This window comes from Sinohyriopsis cumingii, chromosome 3 (genome assembly GCF_028554795.1).
Source record: "Sinohyriopsis cumingii isolate HCF-2022 chromosome 3, ASM2855479v2, whole genome shotgun sequence".
Lineage (NCBI taxonomy): Eukaryota > Metazoa > Mollusca > Bivalvia > Unionida > Unionidae > Sinohyriopsis > Sinohyriopsis cumingii.
In genome coordinates, this window is record NC_142963.1 from 48,233,608 (window position 1) to 48,256,757 (window position 23,150).

General features: G+C 36.1%; 1 protein-coding gene across 1 annotated transcript in view; it reads left to right on the forward strand.

The window, feature by feature from the left end:
* LOC149802814 (protein tweety homolog 1-B-like) overlaps window positions 1-23,150 on the forward strand; it is a 119,941-nt gene that overhangs the window by 17,013 nt on the left and 79,778 nt on the right. The window contains exon 3 of the mRNA XM_089952253.1: window positions 13,328-13,439. Within this exon, the coding sequence (XP_089808379.1) occupies window positions 13,328-13,439 (112 nt within the window). The remainder of the gene's footprint in view (window positions 1-13,327; window positions 13,440-23,150) is intronic.

Consider the following 23,150-nt stretch of genomic DNA (forward strand, 5'->3'; position numbering starts at 1 on the left):
TTGAGTGAAAATCATGGACAATTTGAAAATGTTGCCTGTACTAGTATTTCTGAATGATGGTCAGATAGACAACTGTTTTCACTAAAGGACTTTTTATGATATGTATATGATTTTGAAATGACAATTGTGCCTGGAGTCTGATTGTTAGCATAGCAGCCATCATTAATCTTCTTATTGCTACTTCTTCTGGATGGATGGTCATATCGATATGGAGATCTCACTAAAAGACTTGTCATGATATGTAGCTGGTTTTGAATGACAATGATGTCAAAGTTAGGCGACCATGGTTATTATCATCAAAATCATGCTATGATTACTCCGGAAGCATGTAGTTTTCAGTCAAAGACTTATTGCAATATTTAGTTGGTCTGACATTAAAATGATTTTACCTCCAAAATGGCTGCTTTAGCGCCATCTTGAAAATTTTGTTATGGCTACTTCTCCAGAATTAATGGTTGTATTATGAAGGGCTTTTCACTAAAACACTAATGCATTATACAGCAACTCCAAAATGAAAATGGTACTGGTCTAACCTCCAACTTGGCAACCATGGTGGTTGTCATCACTATTCTAGAAAGAATGGTGGCATGGACAAGGGGTTTTCACTAAAACACCTCACAATGTGTAATTTGTCCTGAATGACAATAGTGCAGATCTGACTACCAATGTCAACACTATTGTGAACCAGTCTGGTAACCAGACCTACTTGACCTTGGAGTCAAGTCAAAGGTAACTGCTTGTATTTTCAGTTCTTCAGGCCATCAATAAGAAGAGCTTATGGGATGTCCTATTGTCCATCATCTGTTGTTTGATGTCCAACAAGATTGGTATTGCTGCATCTCCTAAACTAAGATTTGCCATGCAAATATACAAACATATTTATTGCAGGTCTGGTTGATCCTGAATTAAAATGGTACTGTTCTGACATCTTTTATGGTAGCCACAGTGGCCATCTTGAAAATTGTATTATTACTACTTTTTCTGTATGAATGATTGTATCTAAATGGGCTTCTTGAATTTATAATGTCTAGTTGGTCCTGAATGAAAATGGTACCACGTGGATATCCAGTAATGCCACTATGGTGGTTGTATCAACATGAGCATTTTGATTAAAACACTTCTTTTGATGACAAGTTGAGCCTGAATGAAATTGGCTCCAATCTGTCATCTGAGTATGGTCAAATGATGGTAACCATCTTTACATTTTTTTGAATGCTACATCTCTTGAATCAAAATTTGTAATGTTGTGGGGTTTTCACCAGACATCTTATTATATCTAGTTGGCCCTAAATGAAAATGGTGCAGCTGGGACATCCATATGGCCACCATGGTTCCCACATTGAAAATCTTGTTTTCACTACTTCTTTGGAATGGATTGTCATACCAATATGGAATTGTCACCAAACAACTGTCTGTTTAATGTCTAGTTGGTCCTGCATGAAAATTTTGCCAATATGGCCTTAGATATGGTTACCATGGCAGCCATCTTGAAAATGTTATCTCTACTTCTACAAAATGGAAAGTCATCCAGTATGATCACCATGTTAACCACCTTGAAAATCTTGTTATAGCTATTTCTCCTGAATCAAAAGTTCTTATGCTATGGGGTTTTTGCCATAAACCTTCTTATGATATCTATTTGCTCCTGATTAAAAATGATGCAATTTATGGTGGCTGTCTTGAAAATCTTGTTATCGTTAAACCAACAGAATTGATGGTCATATCAAAATAGGGTTTCTGCCAATTGAAAGGGCTTGCTCCCTGACATCGTAAATGGCTGCCACAATGAACCTATTGAAACTCCCACTAATTCTCAGGAAACGACGGTCATATTGGCATGGGATTTACACACAAAAATCTTCTAATGGTGTTTACTAGCTATGATGTCGTAGCCTTAACTTGATTTGTTGTGGTTGAGGCTACAAACTGATCCCATATCATGTAATGGAGACAAAAAATTCATCACTAAAGTCAGGAAAAAACCTGTAGAAATCTACTACATAAGTATAATCATGTTGTGAAAGAAGTTTGGCGTATTTTGAATTTATTAAGTCCTTACACGATAAAATAAATTAGCATGGTTACACTAACCTCACTGTGTCCACCATGACATATAACGCTGGACTCTCGCCGTGACCCCTTTTCTACATAAGGCTTGCCAGACCATATTTGGATATTCTACACTATGTTATTATCAATCAAGTGGCGAATAATGGCTTCTTGATGGAATTTCAAAGTTGCAGATAAACCGTATTTACTTTTAATGCACAGAATTTCTGACTCAAACCGTGCCAAATTTTTACTACGATTTGTTTACGTTTCCAAATAAGGCCTCAATATCCTTATATGACACACAAACAAACGAGGCTGAGAACGAAAGTAATTATTGTTCGAACTAATATGGCAGATGATCTAAACGAAAATATCGGATTAAAAAGGTAAACAAGATTTGACAACTATTTCTACAATGATTTTTGATACTTCCGGTATTAAATAAGAGGACTACTCAATTTATTGGATTATATGCAAGGAATATGTTCAGATTGTTGATATTAGGCTAAAAGAGCGCCGGGTGTGAATTCACACCCGGCTTGCTCCATTGACATGTATATGCTCATGTTAACACCATGTCCACGAGGTTGGAGTAAGAGTACTAATATTAGTACAAGGTGTCTACCAGCAGTTTGTCTGAAATGAAAATGGTGCTGATCTTATATCCAATACAGTGGCTAAATTGAAAATCTTATAGCCAACACAGTGACTGATTTGAAAATCTTATAGTTCATAAATATCAGAGATGGTTTTGACACTCAACAGTGATAGAGACCTGCCAACCCTTACGATTTTGCCATAAGTCTTATGACAGTTACCATTAAAATATGGAGTTACGGCATACAAGCAAAACAACGGAAAAATTATCATTGCCAAAAAAATCTGGAAAATTTGTTCATCCGTGTTTGATTTTGATCCTGGTTTCATATTATACATAGTGTATTTAGTCAGGGAACCAGACTAACTTTACAGCAGTTCATCAGACACTTTAAACTGCACCTATCTGTTCATGCAAAGCATCTGCATGATCATCCTGTTGATTATAGTATTTTTTATAGCACTTTTTTAAAAAAGAAATGCAAGTTTAAGACAAAAGGGAAAATAAGCATCTTGAAAAGTTTTAAAAATCAACATAGAAGAATAAAAAGGAATATTCAGAGTCTTGTGAATAAAAGTTGGAAGGGATACAATTATGTGCATTGGACATCACATGCCAATTTGAGTATGACTCATGGCGGGAGATATGATTACCATCATCATATGAAATGACAATGGAATTTCCAAGAATTATGTCAAGTTGAGAGACAGCAATAAGCCATTGAGCTGAATAGGGTTTGGAACTAAAGATTGTGCAACTGTACTAGTGGTAAATAAAGTCTATGCCTACATTAAAAACTTTTCAGTTGAACATAATGTTTATTGTCGCTGCATGTTTCGAATAATTAACTTTTAATTATGTTTTCCAGCTTTACAATAGCAGTTTATGATACTTTGTTACACCTTACTGAAAACTGGTCAAACTTAGGGAAAAAAATCAAATGCCTTACTGAGACAAACTAAAATGCCAGGGTTGGCAGGTCTGGTGGTAAAAAAGATCTTTCCTTGAACTCCTGGAAATTCTTTTCAGACAGTAGAGTGTCACAGTCCCTTTGAGGGATTGTTGTCTTAATTAATTGAGTTAACAGACATAGTGACTTGTGCATATACAGATTGATAGACAATTTCAAAGACTGCAGTCTTGACTCTAGAGTTTTCAGCTGTGGTGGCCGGTGACGCTGGTTAATGCAAACAAGTATGAATCGATTTTTATTTACCCAATTTGTGGAATGGATATAGAGTGGGTATTTGCTTGAATAATGGGTGTATATAATTCTGAGGGGCCATGCCATAAGTGCAAGATAAAAATAAACATTATTAGCAAAGTTTATTTTATTTTGTACTAGGATACATTGGCAAGCATTATGTTTAAATAATGCCAGTGGTGTACCATTTACCTTCTGCTGTGTTTGGTGTGTATGCATATTTTGTATATTGCATAGTCTCCTTCCCAATTCAAGGTAAAACAGCACATAAAACAATTAAAGAGAAACAAATATATGTACATTGTGGAATTTGAACTTGGCTCATCTACATGCATGGTGGCCATGCTTGCCACAAGACCATGCAAGCATCTAAAAATAGCTCATATTTCTTGGTCATAATGTTATCAGTGTCTGTTGAGAGAGCAGTGAAAAATATATTCCTGTTAATTCCAGTGTTTAATCAAAATTATTTTGTTGAAAAATCCTGTAATTCACAGCCTAGTATAAAATGAATATTAATAACATTTTAATGATGCCGCTGCTCAATATCATTAGTTTAAAATAAAAAGTAAATTATGGATTAAACCAAGCATACATGTAGCATGTGGGTATATATTGACAGTATCTGATATGAGTTCATTTATCTTCTAGTCATGATATGAGGTTCAAGGTCAAAGGCCATGACACAGGTTTCTCTAATGCACTTGTCTTATGATCATGTTTGGCATGTTTGAATTTCTCTGGAATATCTGACATGATTTCAATAATCATCAATCAACAAAATAAATGGAGAGAAGAAACAAACTTTTCACAAATTGCTACAATTTTGTTTTTGGCCAGTAGATTATTAGACCATTTAAGGCACACATTTTATATTGGACTCTATACAACACATTCCATATGGAATGGGAAGCAACGGTGGCACAGTGGTTAGCATACTTGACTCACATTTATTTGGTTGTATGATAAATCCTGCGCAAACCAACCTGGCTTGGGTGCCGTGGTTTGTCTCTGGGCAAGGCATTTTACTCAGTTATCTTGACACTGAATAATCTTTTGTGTGATGATATGCCATTAAAAACAAATCAGTAAGTCATTCAGCCATCATGTAAGGCTTTTAATTATAGTTTTGTGGCTGATTGTGGTCAGTTTAATAAATGTTCCTGGGGTAGAAGTATGGATATCTACATTGCAATGTTGCACAATGAGTTCAGGCTTGTGAATTTCTAGAAGCTTGACCCTATGCGCTGCCATCCACCCATCCCCCAACCCCACACTTTTTTCATCTCAAAAAATATTTTTAAAAATATGCTTACGAATTTTCATTAATGGATGTCTATCCTTATTTCCAATGGTGCTAACAGTAGCCAAAGTCATAAAAGGTGGAAAAACTAGATGGAAAAAGATGTTTTAAAGCAATTTGTCTGGCAGTGAAAACATTTAGAGTTTGTGGTAGTCTGTGTGAGTTGCAGTGTAAAGTTTTTGATGGTTGTTACTGTAGCATAAAATATTTTGGAGATTAAAGTCATTCCTGTGGTGAGAAAGATTTAATTTATTTTGAGATTGAAATAGTGATGAAAGATTCTCAATTAATAATTTGTTTGTTTGAAATAAAAAGTAATTAAAAAATATGGATATTTATTGTGGTAAATGCTGGTAGATAATGAGTGTACACTATAGTAAAATGAGAGCATTATCCAGAATGGAAAGTTCTATGGTGCAGCTAATTTAAGTTTATTCAGACTTGTTAACATTTTAATGACTTAGTTGAGCATGCGAAACTTTCATTGCAGAAATTTTAGTGTCCATTGAAAATATAATAGCACATTGTAGACCGCAATGCTTTGATAGCAAAGCTATCAAAGGAAACAAGACTGTCTCATTTTTATGACACTATTAGTACATTATATACTATTATTTTCATTTTTCCCTCTAAATTGTTGTATATCTCCCAAATCTGGAGGGTGGTGACACAGTGTCCCCTGCCTTGGGATCCTACTTGAAAGACTGCAGTATGACCCATGTAATAGACATCTTGCATGTTAAGCAAGGTCACTGTAGATGTGACTGAAATGGTCTCCAGGACGTTTTTCTTTTTACTATATCCACACTTTCACGTATATAGCATGATAATCCATTTTCATCTATCTGTCCATGAGTCTACGAGGCTCCATTGTTGAAAAAAATTTCTAAACATGTACATGACTTAAAATACCCAAAATGATGCCATTTAATCCAAATTGATTAGAAACTCCCTGTCTACCCACTATGTTGTTGTTGTGGGGTTTGACACCATATTTCAGCACACGATAGGCTATACATGGCGGCCAGTAATAATGATGGGGGAAGAACCCGGGAAAACCCCGGAAAGAACCACCGACCCACGAGAAGCTACTGGCAAGCTTTCTCACATACCCACATTGGCTGAATCAGAGACTCGAACCGGCGCAGACAGAGGTGAGATGGCAGTGATCTGTAATGGAGAGCGCTTTAGACCACTTGGCCACTCTGGGCTCCTCACCCACTATGCTTACTGAGCATCTGAATGGAATTGTACCCTGCATAAAATATTGCACTCATTTAGGATTATTTTATTTAATTCACATCTTTTACCTCTTATTATGACAGGATTTGGCACGTAAAATATGTCTTTGCTGAATATATAGATTTTTTTTATGTAAAACATCCCTCAGATCATGATGACTTTATTTCCTACTGGAACATACATGTATCATATGTACTCACTTATAAGGTGAGCCCAGCCAAAAGACCCAGATCTGCCATTGCATAATGCACTGGCAGATCTGGGTTTGTACATTTTGTTAGGAGTAGTCAGTAGAATAAACAACATAGACTCTGATCTGCAGGTGCATTATGCTATGGCACATCAGGATCTTTGTTCCTCTGAAATAAAATGTTACTGCTCAGAAGTTCTGTAAGACACTTGTTTCTCAGAGGTAAATGATGCAGTTTAAATTAAATTGATCAATATAATTAGTAAATCAGCCTGATGTGTAATGTTATGTAATGTATGCTACAACAGTTCTTGCTGATTTTTGGGTTCTCCATATAGATGCCACATATGATATGAAATTCATACATATTTAAAGAAAAGAATTAAGATAATAATAATAATGATAATAATAATAATAATGTAGAGTTAGTACAGTGCCTAATCTCTATAGCTCTGAACACTTTACAATATTAAATAATACATAAAAACATAATATGACAGATATTCAAATATAAACAACACAAAATTGTGAAGAAAATAAACATGCCAATGACAATTAGGAAGTAAACATTATTAAGTATTTAAGTCTGTTCTTATGGTCAAAATGGGTGAGTTTTAAAAGCACTTTTGAATGAGATCATGGTGTCCTTGTGTCTTAGATCAATTAGCAATTCATTCCACATAGCTGGGCACTGCCACACAAAAGAAAGTTGTTTGTATTACTTCATTTTAACAGTAGGAACAACAATGATACAAGTGTCAGAAGAGGAGCTTAAGTTTCTAGATGGGGTGTACACATGGGTGATGTCTGATAGGTATTATTGGAATGAAGCCAGTCAGCAAAATGTAGCATAGTAAACAGATTTTGTATTTGGTTCTGGATTTAAAGGGTAGTCAGTGGAGGTTACAGACCAGGGGTTAGGTGAACTCAGTTCTTTTTTACTCTGAGGATAACACTGGTCAACAGTGAAATCATTACTGACTTGAAAAGGCCCTAATCTGTAGTATTTTGGTGTGCCGAACACGAATATAACCGTGAAAAATTTGTATTGGCTCTCGTTTTGAAGATATTCATATACCTCATTTTCTATGTTTCACTGTGTAAATTTCTCCAGTAGGACTGCAGCAACATCCGGAATAATGATGTAACATTGCATAATACCATCATGCTCACATCATCCACAGTTGATTGCATCATTTTCTGATGCAATGCAATACTAATGCCATGCGGCTGCTGAAGTAAGTTGACGTCAGCAGTGTACTATACATGTGTAGGCCTATTATACTAATGCCAGGCGGCTGCTGAAGCTGACGTAAGCAGTGTACTATATAAAGCCCAATCAGATAGGTTCAGCATTTAAAATATTTTAGACGTTGTGCGAGACAGTTCAAGCTACTGTTACATAAAACTTATTATTTTATCCATTTACGTACAATAAAGAACAGTAATGCCTCGAAAGTGTGTTAATACCGCGGACAATTTTTGCTATATTTGTGGGGAAGTGACATTTGCCAACCAGAAGAAAAGTATCAATTCTCAAGTGAAGAAGGCATATCATCTTTACTTCGGATGCAAGGTTGGTGACCAAGACAAGCCTTGGGCTCCGCATATATGCTGTGCTACATGTACAACACAGCTTTCACAGTGGTTGAATTGCAAAAGGTCATCAATGCCATTTGCAGTCCCAATGGTGTGGAGAGAGCCAAGCAACCACCTAAATGACTGTTACTTCTGCTTGGTTCCTCCTCTTTCCGGCGGAATAACGAAGCGAAAGAAGTCGAGAATAGTCTACCCAAACATTCCGTCTGCATTGAGACCAGTTCCACATGGTGAGGGACTTCCTATTCCAGAACCTCCAGCAGAATATTCTCTTGATTCATCTGACGAAGACAAAGGTGAGTCGACCTGTTCTTCTCCTGGTCCATCAGCATGCAGTGATCCAGATTTTCACTGTGGTGCATCATCAACCCCACACAGAATAACACAGGAAGAACTAAATGACCTGATTCGTGATTTGGACTTATCAAAGAACAAGGCAGAATTGCTAGGATCAAGACTCCAACAATGGAATCTTCTAGAAGAAGATGTCACAATTACTGCATATCGAAAGCGCCACCAGCAATTGGAGCCTTTCTTCAGAAAGGAAAGTAATCTGATATTCTGTTCCGATATTGAGGGCCTCATGAATGCTTTAAAAATCACTCATGACCCACAAGAATGGAGACTATTTGTGGACTCTTCGAAACTGAGTCTCAAGGCTGTGCTTTTGCACAATGGAAACATTCTTCCATCTATTCCAGTAGCGTATGCTGTCCACATGAAAGAGACATACGATAACTTAAGGCAGCTACTGAATTCCATTGAGTATAACAAGTACAGCTGGCACCTCTGTGGTGATTTGAAGGTAGTTGCCCTTTTAATGGGACTGCAGCAAGGATATACAAAATACATGTGTTTCTTATGCGAGTGGGATAGCCGAGCAAGGGAAATGCACTACATGAGGAAGGAATGGACTCACAGGCAGAATGTAGCCATTGGAGAGAAGAATATCCAACACCCAGCTCTGGTTGAGGCTCAGAAATCTTGCTACCACCCCTTCACATCAAACTAGGTTTGATGAAGAACTTCGTGAAAGCCATTGACCGGACTTTGCCAGCATTCCGATACCTGCATGAAAAATTCCCTCGACTCAGCGAAGCAAAGATTAAAGAGGGAGTTTTTGTGGGTCCTCAGATTCGAGAGCTTTTCAAAGATGACCGGTTCAACAACTTGCTGGAAGGTGACGCGAAACAAGCATGGAATGCTTTTCGCCTAGTTTCTACAAACTTCCTCGGAAATGTTAGGGCAGAAAACTATAAGGAACTAGTAGAAGACATGTTGATGAAGTATAAGAAACTTGGCTGCAATATGTCTCTAAAGATTCACTTCCTTCATTCCCATTTGGATTTCTTTCCTAGCAACTGTGGTATTGTTAGTGATGAACACGGCGAACGTTTTCATCAAGATATCGCAACAATGGAACAAAGATACCAGGGAAAATGGTCCACTACAATGCTGGCTGACTACTGCTGGACACTCCTCAGAGATGCTCCCGAACAGCTGTACAAGAGACAGGCGAAGAAATCTAAGATGTAGTCAATGACTTGATTTTTTATAGGTAGGCTATTACAGTTGACCTTTTACTATTGGAATGCATTTCGTTATGTAAACATTAATTTCTTGCAGATTACAAAAAAACTAGAGCCAATTTTGCAATTTGACTGTCATATTCGTGTTCAGCACATAAAAATTGATAAGAATTGACTAATTTTATTTCAGTAACATGACTTTTGTAAAAATTTGTTGTCCAGTGTAATATTAGCAGGTGTGTTTTGAACTTTTTGAAGTTTCTTTACCTGATACTGAGATGAACCAAATAGAAGTGAATTACAATAGTTCAGTCTTGAAAGTGCTAGGAAACATACAAGTGTTTTAGTGGTATCATCCAAAAGAAAATTGTAAATGGAGCTCGTTTTTTTCTCAGCACCAGATATAAAGCTTTGCATATGTCTTCAACATATGGAAGGCTTCATACATGTACTCTGGTGCTGGGACCAATGTTTAATGAGAGTATTGTTGAAAGTGACAGGTTTTGTACAGACTTTTCAAATTTAATATTGGTATTGCTGATGCTTATTGTTAAGGTAGAGGATGTAAATTAGAAAGTCTTGGCATGGTGATCAGGATGGATTCAGTTTTATCATTATTCATTATTCATCTTAAATGTAAAGATGCCAGTGTGTACTTGGATTCCTGCCTGTTTATAATAACCTGGGAAATAAAATGAACAATCAGGTACTTGTTTAAAAAAAACGTTTTCCAACCTCAGATCAAGACACAGAAGAACAATTAGAGTTCGAGGCTCATGTCATGTGTGCATTTATTCATCATCACAGAGACTCGTATGGATGCAAATAATATAGTAATACAATCCTATCTCGTGCAACCTATTTAAGAATCAATGCAGATATTTCAAGCTTGACCATGCTAACTTTGTACCTGTCTATGGCTTAAGCGCCATTTTCCTTGCAACTTAAATGCTCTTGTTTTGAGATCCTGATGACATTAACAGGGTCAATACCTTTAGTCAACAGTGATGTTAAGTACTGAGTGAAACTATTCATTGAAATAAAATTTAAATACATTCTGCAATTCAAATAAAAGAAAGCTCACTAGAAATGTCCAATGTAACTAATGCCATTTTTTGCCTCAAAATTGTGGCCCTGGAGCGAGTGTTAGCTATCAGGTCACATGTTTGTTTACTGAACCATTTTTAATTAGTTGGAAACCCAAGACATTTATTTGTCATGGCAAAGGCAACATGAAAACTTGGTTATTGTAACATGCACTTTTTATACCATGTTAGGAAAAGATTAATGAAATGGACAGTTACACAGAATGAAATTTTTAACTGAAATATTTAAATATGGGGGGGGAAAAATCTTTGTTATTTAACTGCATTAAGAAAAAAAATCCAGTAAAGTTCACTATGTATATTAATGTGGTATATTTTGCATGAATTTTACATGAAACATTTACAAGAAAACAGAGGAGTTTCATGAATATGAAACCACTTGTCCTAGATTCATCCTATTTTGATACTATATACATAGTGAACAAGTCCAAACTGAAAATAAATGGCACCAGATATCATTATTAAAAAAAAAGCAACAACAAAATGGATGTATCAATATGTCTGATGGATGTTATATGACTGAAATATGTTAGAGAAGAGGGATTTTGTTACACTTAAAAATGTGTTGCACCTCACTGTCATTAAGGGACAAACCATGGCAGGTCAAGGATAATACAACACTCATCATTTGTGGACTTTACAACTACCCACGAAAGCTACTGTAGACATATTGACTGGTTGAATTGAGTGTTATTCATAAATAATTTATAAGTTTCTTTTTTGTATGTACTCTTGTACTAACTACTAATCCACATGAATTTAGCCTATTTGTGACACAAATTTTATCTGTAGATCCAGAAAAGTAGCAAAATTAAATGTACATATTTTTGTCATACATTTCTGTAATTATAACGTGTAATATATAGATTGCTCTGTGTATGCTCAGATTACACTTTTTTGCCACTTATATCAGTAATAATACCTCTTGGGGGTTGCACACGTGAACCTACAACAAGGCAGTTCAGGTTCACAGTTCATACAATTTCCCTTGGATCGGGTACCTGGGTAACCGATCGTTAGGACTGTCGGGTTACCCTGTAGAAATTTACCAAAATTTTGACATCTCTGCTTATGTCATCCATGACTTCACATCAGAAATGCACTACCGGTACTCTGTGCCATGGATGGTAGCCTCAACTTTAGTTGGGCAGCTAGATTTGTATATTTAAATGTCGTCAGCATACAATCGGTGATACATTGGATATCAATCTATGACACTTGAGAGCTGCTGAGTGTGTAGAATAAAGAAAGGAATGTGGTCAAGAACAGTGCCTTGTGTAACACCAAAACATAGATCAACTGGACAGAAATGTTTTCAATTTACAGACACAATTTGTATATTAGTGTCATACTAAACAAATCTGTTAAGCAGAGATGGAGAAATATATCATTTAATTTGAGTGAATTGTTCCTGAATTACTGATAGCCAATGTAAATGTTCTTTGACATGATGGCAGTTTTGGCAAACTCACTTAAGTCATTTACACATGTAAACATTGCAACCTTAAGTCAGTCCATCAATGTGTTCATTCAGCCATCTGTCCAACAAAGTCATTGAGGAAGAATGATTTGTAATTGGTACAATGTTTTATAGGGTGCGGAGATAACAATGAAGGTCATGTACCCACCGGGAAGACAATGGTCATGGACCCATACATGTCATGGAAATCACTTTGTATTATCTGAATTTCATCAACACCAACTGATTTAGGTTTATCATATTTTGTATGATGTTAGGAAGATGAGCAGATGACTATATTTTTTTGGCAAATGACAAAAGTATTCAAATTCTGGCTGCATACCACTGGTGGTGGTGGTGGTGAAAAGGGGAGGGGGTGGACAAAACAAAAATTGTGGATATTTGCGATGGTTTCCATTGTTGGTCTTCTTTGGAAAAATGAATCTTGTCTACCTTAAAAGTTTTAAGAAATAGATTACCAGCTGGAAATAACATGGGATAACATTTTAAGTTTCATTGGAAGGCTGTCATGTTGAAAAGGCATATCCGGTATGGCCATCCATCCACCCATCTGGATTGACTGATTGATTGAGATCCATTTAAATTAACTGATTGTTGATATTTGTGATAACTTCCATTCCCAGTTTTTAGCTAACATTGATTGCATTGTAGTATTTTCACACTACATTTAAAGACAGGATTTTGAAACCTGCTGGTTGCATCTGTATGGGTAAGTGGCATAAAGCACATAAATGTACAATCAACAGAGGTATTTGCACCTCCCCAGTCACAGAGCAATTGAGGTAACAAAGTTAATTCTTCTTTCATACTCCAGAACTGTCCTGACTGTACCTGTACATTTTCTTTCATAGGTTATCAGCTTATCTACATAAAGCATCTAACTAGTTATGATCACTCATGCTCAATCAGTGATGATGTAGTTAAGGTTAACCTGAAAACACTGACAGATAAAGAGATAAATGCATGCATGAATAAATGGACATGACAATATTGCATAATAACTGGTCATTTTTTTTTTTTACAGTGGTGGTCTAGCTGTAGCATTCTATGGAAATGAAGAGAGCAACAAGGGAATTCAATCCACAGTTGATGCGATTCAGGACACAAATGAAACAGTAGAAGAGGCACTATCCACTGTAAATAAAAAAATAATAAAGCCCTATTGTACATCTTTAGATGCCTGGTATTTTGAATTCATTTATTTTCGTGGGTATCAGTTTTCGTGGTTTTGTGAAGAATTACATTTTTATTGGCACTTAAATTTGTGGATTAGGGAACAAGGTCCTTTTGTCTTAATATATTGTCTTAATATATATAGATCATTATTAATTGGTCTTAATTGCTTCTTTATATTCATCTTTTGGAGCTACCATGATATCCATACAAGTTAATGATATCCATACAAGTTAATGATATCCATACAAGTTAATGATATCCATACAAGTTAATGATATCCATACAAGTTAATACTGTATCCCACCAAAATATAGAGAATTCACAGTCTACAGTATAATTTGTCCATGGTGGGCAACATTTGTTTATGATCATTTAGTTATGTTATTTACTGGTATATTCATGTGTTTGGTGATTCAACACTAATATACAGAATACATATGGATTTTTAATTGCCCACTCAATAGTATAGAACTGGACACATGTGACAAGGGGTTAAGTGTCTGTTATGAATATTGGATGTTAAGTACATCTGGTGGATGCCCACTAAATCTTGTGGGTATCCACTCCATCTAGTTCAGCTTCAATCAATTTATTACAGCTATAATGTGTTTTATTACACCTCTTGCTGATTTTATTGCATTTGCCCCACAAGTCAACACACCAATCAAACAAATGGGAGACACCCCCATGTTATAAACCTGATCATGGCAGGTGTCAATTTCATTCCTTTAGCTTTACAAACTACAGAAGTAATATATCTTGTGGTATTTATTATTGACCTAACTAGTCATATGCAAAGACAAATGTGTATAACATGTATAAAAAAAATACCATGTTATAATGTTTTTAGATATTCCCTCACCACTGCCATATGACAAAGCATACATCATTAAATTTCGTCCCTACAACAGATCTCCCATTTTATTGACTAAATGTACATACAAGCATACACATGAAGAAATTTATGTGCTGTTCTGCCTCAGGTAATACTTTTGATGTTCTCTTAGAATAAATTATATTTCATACAAGTGCTTGATGTACTGATTATATATTTGTTATAGTTTTCGTTTATATTCCATACTATTTCCAAGACCCACTGTAAACTAATTATTGAAAGTAGTATAAAAGTTTAAAAAAATGAAAGCTCCTTCTTATCACAAAGGCACAAGATATTCATTTCAGATATGTATCACTTACTGCAGTCATTCTTTAGAGAAGATTTGAAACAAGTTTATTTCAAGTAAACAGCATATATAGATTTACCAACTTGAATAAATGTAACCCCTTTCAAAGACACTGACAAGAATAATACTTTTTGAGAACGAAGATGAACTTTAAGAGTAATAACTAGACGAAAAGAGATGAACTTTAAGAGTAATAACTAGACGAAAAGAGATGAAAACTAAACATCATAATATTTATAGTGTACATGTACCATCAAGTACTGTATGTACTCGCTTGTAAGAAGAATCTGACTGCAAACTGCACAGACCCATATCTGCCATTGAATAATTCACCAGCAGATCTGAGTTTGTGAAGTTTGTTAGGAGTAATCAGTAGAACAAACAATATAGTCCCTGATCTGCAGGTACATTATGCTACAGCAGATCAGGATCTTTGTTGTTAGCAGTTTGACTTGACTTATAAATGAGTATATACAGCATGTTGGACACAGTGAGATTTATGTAAGTTTATTCTATAAGAATAATGTAGCATTGTATATCAGAATAATAATAATGACGATACAAGAACTATGCTAGGAAATGTTCCTCAGTAGCTTTATCTGCAGACTTAGACAATAACATTGATTATTAATAATATGATAGTTTTTAACCGTATAGAATTTATCTGCACTGACTGACAGCTGTGCTGTGTCAGCTAGTCATTCGTGTTGTTAATGAAATGATTTTTATTTACAAGGTTACTCGGTCACTTTTTTCATGAATTTGTCATGCACAAGCTGAGGATTAAAATTTTACTTTGAAATATGACACTACACATTTTAATGTCATGCCCTTTTAGTCAGCAGTTTTCAGTCAAGACGTACATATTCATGTACTCACAGTTAATGACAGCTATTGGTTGGTACCTTTGATGCCGATTTGATGCTATTTTTAGCACCGATGTTTCAGAATAAACGTTCATAACAGTGCTCCTTGTCACAAACCAAATATACAACTTATAAGATAGTTGTTTGGGAAAAAAATTAATTTGAACTTGTAAAATAAACTGAGAAACATAGTGAGGTTAATATTTTCATGTAAAATTGGTTTTTAGCTGTATATCAAGCAAACCATATTTTAAAAAAAAACCTATTAATCGTTCCATATTTTGCATAGAATGGAAGTTTGTCATAGCTATGACATATTTAGCAAAAGCTCTACACTACATGCCTTTTATAAAAAATGCATCCTCCATATCTTGTAACAAAATGAGTTTATTATATGGAAAAATGAGAGAGAGAGATTAAGTATCATAACTTTAGATTGGTTTAACCCAATGACTTAGAAAATAGCACGGATTATTGGAGAGTATGAATGTGCTACAATTAGATCAAACAGAAAATATGGATTTCATATTGTACAGGTTTTAAAATTTAGGTAGGTCCTTTTTTATTAAAAAAAACATATCTAATAAGTTTTTTTGCTATTTTTTTTACCATGTTGTAAAAGTGCTAGTTTCAATAATGAGAAACGGACAGTTGGCCAACCAGGATCACACATATTTCTTTTTGTTTGGCCTTATACTGATTTCAGAATTTGTGTATTAAATGATTTCAGAATTTGTGTATTGAAAAATACGGAAATAAATAGGTTGATACCACTCTTGATAGTAAATAACGACGTAAATTTCTGCTTTTTGTATCTAAAAAGGAATTCATGTATCAAATTGAGTTATTAACCTGCTATTATTGTGCTTTTCTTACTTTCCTAATATTTCTGGTTTGGTATTTTGGTGCTGCATGATCATACTTAGCATAAATGAAATAAAAGAAATTTAATAGATTGAAAGTTGAATGAACCATTATTGCTGCATTGATCAAAATGAACACATGGATGGTATTTACAGTGACCATATAATTTTTTATATACACATGTTCACAATAAACAGGAAACAATTTGGATTTGCATCCTTTGAAGCTTAATCTTATCCTGCCGACAGTTTGGATGAGATAAAGATGTTCAACCAGGGACACCCATTTAAAATCATTAAAATGTATGAAGCTAAGTGCTAAAAGCAGTCAATACAAGTGCAGTTAGAGATGGATACAAGTACAGTTAGAGATGGATACAAATACAGTTAGAGATGGATACAAATACAGTTAGAGATGGATACAAGTGCAGTTAGAGATGGATACAAGTGCAGTTAGAGATGGATACAAGTACAGTTAGAGATGGATACAAGTCCAGTTAGAGATGGATACAAGTGCAGTTGGAGATGGATACAAGTCCAGTTAGAGACGGATACAAGTACAGTTAGAGATGGATACAAGTATATGTAGTTAGTGATGGATTTTGTAGCTTTGACAAAATGAGGCTTGGCAGTTTCAAGACATTATTGATAGATATGATGTCTTCAACTTATGCATGATACAGTACCAGTTAAACAGGAAAATATACTATGAATAAAAATATATTGCACTTTTAAACTATAACTAAACTGATTTACAAACATTTGAGGGTATTTTGCATTAAATACAATAATATCTCTCGCAGAAGGTCGTGGTCATGTCACAAAAAAAGCTTGTATAATAGAGGACATTTCAGTTCAGTATCGATTGGTGATGATGATGATAATGATGATGGCGATGTATGTTCAGCAGACGTTAACGGCTACAGTAAAATAAAGTAAATAATTATTTCTGTCATTAGCACTTACAACTGGCCTCACTCTATATTTCGTACTGTGTACATGTATACCTCTAACCCTGGATTATTTATTGGGTTTAATTCTACTTGGAAACTATTGTTTGTTACAGTGACTCTATATTTAGTTGAAGTTTCCAAAGATTCATTGACATTAAAACCCAAGTTCCCCATTTTGTATAAAATACTTTCTGCTGGTTTAGAAGGCCTCAGACTGACAAGAAACCAAATCTTAAGATTTATTATTTCTCTGAGGAAGCATCAGACTCTTGGCAATATGTCATCTTTTCCAAACAATTTTGTAGTTGTGAACTAGTATGCAGAGATTGTGAAGTAGTTTTGCTTTCAACGCATACTACATTAAGAATCAAACTATACTTCCTTTTCTACCTGTCAAGGCAATCAAATTTTCAGCACATCTTACAATCAACATATCTCCAATAGTAGTGTATCGACAAGAAAAATAAGAAATACACACTACAGAACTGCATCTTATATCCTTTATTTGTTAAAGCAAGCCCTAAAATATTATATGCTTTTGATTTGCAAGCAAGGATATAATGCAGCCTAGTTTACCTAACTGATATCTGACCACTATTTTGTATTAAATATGTGGGGCACATCGTGGCACAGTAGAGATAATGATTTTCTAAACGTGGTATTCTACATTCATGATAACTTTTAATTTCTTCACATATTACGTAGACAAAGAGAACAGTTTTTTTTTTAATGGCCAACAGTTTGTGTTATTGATAGTAGATTGTATCTTTGAAGCACCATGAGATGTACAAGTTTGTCATTAAAATGAAACAAGGCTTGTGGAGTTACAGGTTACAAAATCAATGCATCAAATAGATTACAGTATGCGCATGCTACCCAGCCAAGGAATTTCCAGTGTGGTCCTTGCCTAGCCAGGCATTTTGGAACCTTATGTCATTGGTATGTGTAGTACTTTTTAAAAAATCCAATGGAATGTTTACATAAATCATTCTAATGACTTGGGTTCTTGTATGTTACTTGGCACTAGTTCAAGGTCAAGGTTTCTCTTCAGTACAGATTTAAAAGGAGATAAGAGGAAAAGCAGGCGGGACTTAGATTAAATGCATAATGTGTATTTTTGTCTTAGAAAATATAGATTTTGGCAGCGGATACAGGTTTTTAAAAAAATACATATTTAATAATAACTAGGTTCAGAGAGTACATAAGCAATGGCCTACTGTTGGTATCATAATTATACACATGTTCATGTATGTTACGGGGTACAAAAGTTGCAAACAATAACATCCAACACAAAGTATATTCCCAGCCAATTTTTAATGTTCACCCAAGCTAGGGCTCAAGACGACTGCTCTTTACAGAGAACAATTCTTTAGTTTTACACCAGGGCAATAGTTTATCAAAACAACAGTGATGACAACTGCAGACTCCAACTCCAATTGGTCAGAATCTTTATCAGTATCAGATGTGAACTAGGTAGAATTTGTTTCTAACATTACCATATCTGACCGCTTAAAATCCATTAAACTAAAACTATCATGTACACCACTGTCTCTTGTCTTAATGATAATCAAATATTTATACAAATAAATTAGAGGGAAATGTTAAGCATTAATATGACGGCAACACCTTCCCCCTTAAGAGAAAACTAGTTTTCGAACAAAATTATAAAGGATGGACAAGCAAGATCGAAGGGTTAATATTTGGCTGTATACAGTTCTGTGCAATTACCTTACTTCAAGAAATTTAAAAGTTCTAGCTTCTCCCTGGCAATTAGAGTTCTATCAAATAGCATACAGTGCAAGCATTCAATGAGTCGCTAAATATTTCCACATTCCGAATACAACATTTAGCATAGCATCTAAAACAAACATTTTGGATTCACTTAAAATCAAACTGATGTGCATTACGAAAGTACTTAATTAGTACACAATCTATACTACTTTCATCGCATGGGTCTTAATTCAGATAAGTCCAACAAGAATGAACACTAAAACACATAGTCTTAGACTCCAGCACGTGACAATCCATCAGCATTTGCATTCTCTGCTCCCCGACGGTGTTTGATCGTGAACTCATATGGTTGCAGACACAGGGACCATCTCAGAAGCCGTTGGTTTTTTCCTTTGTTTTGAAGTTAGCACGTCTTCAAACTCCGAGCATAATCTTCGCACCTGTTCTCGCTGTTCTTTCATCAGTCTACCATTCAGACTGATTTTGTCAAAACTTTCCATGTCAGCCAGTGGGAATTCAATCCGTCCTCCTCCATCAAATTCATCACACACAGTTGTTGATAACAGTACAGCTCTCTTGTACTGACGTAATAGGTTACTATGGTAGGTTACTTGTCCTCGCCTACCACCAATGTTAATCTTGTAATTAACATCATTAACCTTACTAATGACACGATAAGGTCCCTTCCAGTGAGCTTTCATCTTCGATGCATCAGATGGCAACAAAACTAGGACCTCATCCCCCGGCCTAAATTCCCATTTGGTAGCATTTTTGTCGTACCATGATTTAACTTTCTTGTGACACTCTGTCAGATTTTCTTTCACTAACTCACTTACATCAACCAATCTCTGGCGAATCGAAAGCACATGTTCAACAACTGACTTATGTGTCTCACCCTCACCGGTGAATAGATCCTTAAGAATCTCCATCGGCCCTCTTACTGGCCAACCATACAGCAGCTCAAACGGCGAAAAACCAGTTGCTTCATGTGGTACCTCCCCATAGCAAAACAGTGCATAAGGCAGCATCACATCCCAGTCTTCACCGTTCGTGGAACACAGTTTCTTCAAGACAGCTTTGAGTGTGCCATTCAATCTTTCGACCTTTCCATTGGATTGTGGCCTGTAAGGAGAAGTTGTGATCCCCTTGATGTTCAACATGTTGTAGAGTTCTTTCAGAAGTGTGCTTGTGAAGTTGGTACCTTGGTCTGTAAGGATAATCCTAGGTATACCAACCCGACTAAATAGGCCAATTAAGGTGTTGGCCACTGTTTTGGCATCAATGTCCTTCAAAGGAAATGCTTCCGGATACCTGGTAGCTTCATCTACTATGGTTAGTATATATTTGTTCCCCGCCTTTGTGCGCTGTAGTGGGCCAACGATATCCATCGCAATCTTGACAAAAGGGTCAGACACAATTGTTGGACACACCATTGGAGCTTTCTCCTTCCCTGTTCTCCTTGCTGTCTTTTGACAGATGTCACAGGCCTGACAGTGCCTCTGAATATCCCCAAACATTCCTGGCCAATAAAATGCGGTTGTTATTCTTGCTTTCGTTTTCTCCCTTCCTAGATGACCAGCACGCGGTCTATCATGTGCCAACTCTATCACTGCTTGACGTAACTGCTTTGGCAAAACTAATTGGATTCCATATTTTTCTCCATCCGACGACTTCCACTTCCGTTTTAAAATTCCATGCTCCCAGAAAAATGCATTGTCCATGCCTTCTATTTCACTTGCAGATGACAGGGCCTTTTCTCTCACTCCAGCCAACGAGCTGTCATTCTTTTGATACTGAGAAATTAATTCCACATTAACATTGTGCAGCTGATCAAGCGACAAGTTCTTGTTATCAGCCTCATCTTCACAATGGATGTCATCCTCATCCTCATCAAGACCATGATCACTATTTTCGTCCGAAAATAGCCTATCTAGATGCACATCATCCAATTCATGGGATCGGACCCCACATTCTTTTATTTTCCTTTCACTTTCTTCAGCGTCCTCTTTCTGTGCTCTTGCCTGGTTCCTCGTTACTACCACAGTCCTTTTTTTCCTACGTAGAATGTCCATACCCAGCAGCGCTTGTGCTGCCAAGTCAGATACCAGTCCAACCTGGACATGACCCTTGTAGTATGGCGTGTCTAATTCTACTATGGCTAATTTCGCCTCAAAAGGCTGTCCAATGGCAGTGTAGAGTGTCAGGTTCTGTCCTTCAAGGATACATGACTTATCGACAAGGTCGTCATGTATCAAGGTCATTTCTGCGCCTGTATCTTTAACAAATAATACTTCCTTGTTGTTCACTGTTCCCGGTACATTTATTAACCGTTCACCAATGGTATTCTGGACAAAGTAGGTTGCTTGATTTTGTTTTCTGCTGGGACAGTCACGCAAAATATGACCCTTCTGGTGACATTTATAGCACTTTTTGTCTCCATAGGATTTTTCTATCAAACCAGTTTTCTTGGACTGAGGTGAACTTGATGCTTGGTTATTTGCTTGTTGTCGGCTGTGCTTATGGTCGAACTTGCTGTCACTGATGGGCAAAACATAATCCTCAGCAGCATCGACAACAGAGCCATTGCCTTTATTGCACCTTATCCACTGGGCCTGCACTGGTGCGAGAGCCTTCAAGAAGTATTCATCTGCTAAACATCTATGTGGATCACGACTATCAATGAACCGTGTTAAATACTGCTCTATACGTGCCATCAGACCTCTGTATGTTTCATTAGCATCTCTTCTTATGCTAACTAACTGGCTAAAATATTCATGAGGTCTTTTCCCAAACCTATTTATCAGGGCCTTTCTTAGCTCAACATAGCTTTTACTTGTTTGTTGTGCTACCTCTCTTGCCTCCCCTGTTAGCAGTGTTCTCAGTTGCAGGGTTTTCATTTCTTCGCCCCATTTGGCGTGATCAGCCACGGCATCAAATTCTGAGAGAAATGTAAGAATGTCTTCATTCGCTTGATGATTGTAAGTTTGAAGCTTGACTTTGAATGGGAGGCTGTCATTCTTTTTATCTATGTCTTTCTGATGTTTCACCCTTTCTATCTCTAACTCCAGCTCTTTAAGTTTAAGACTGTGCTCCATTCGCAACTTCTCCCTTTCAAAGTCTAATTTTTGTCTCTCAATTGCACATTCCCTCTCTAACTGTAACCGGTCACATTCAGTTTGCTTGTTGGTGTCCTTGGATGTTTTTAGTTTGCTCTGTGTTTTCTTTAGTTTTCTTACAGGCTGCTCTTCCTCTATTTCCATGTCATATGGTTCTTCACCACTGAAATCTCCCTCAGTATCTGTGAATTGCATCAAATTTGTTTGCTGTTTCCGTCTGGTTCTATCCCGTGCAATGCTGTGTTCTTCAACAATCGTTCCTACTTCCTCATCTATAACGCTACCTTGGGTCGTCATTTCAATCCTTATTTTGTTTATCCTTGGCTTAACAGGAATCTCACCCACACAAAGTTACAGAGTATATCCAATAGCAATTTACAGCTACACTACTCAGACAAAACTTTGGTACTTGTGCAGTTTCAATGTTACTGTCAAATTTCCAACAACTTTGCTATCCCACCGCTGCCACCAAAATTGTTACGGGGTACAAAAGTTGCAAACAATAACATCCAACACAAAGTATATTCCCAGCCAATTTTTAATGTTCACCCAAGCTAGGGCTCAAGACGACTGCTCTTTACAGAGAACAATTCTTTAGTTTTACACCAGGGAATAGTTTATCAAAACAACAGTGATGACAACTGCAGACTCCAACTCCAATGGGTCAGAATCTTTATCAGTATCAGATGTGAACTAGGTAGAATTTGTTTCTAACATTACCATATCTGACCGCTTAAAATCCATTAAACTAAAACTATCATGTACACCACTGTCTCTTGTCTTAATGATAATCAAATATTTATACAAATAAATTAGAGGGAAATGTTAAACATTAATATGACGGCAACAATGTACCATGGGCATATTTTAGTTTGATTTATCTACAATATTGGTTCATATTCAGTATTTCAAATTGCTTTATACACCTACATTTACAAAAGACACACTATTTTTAGCT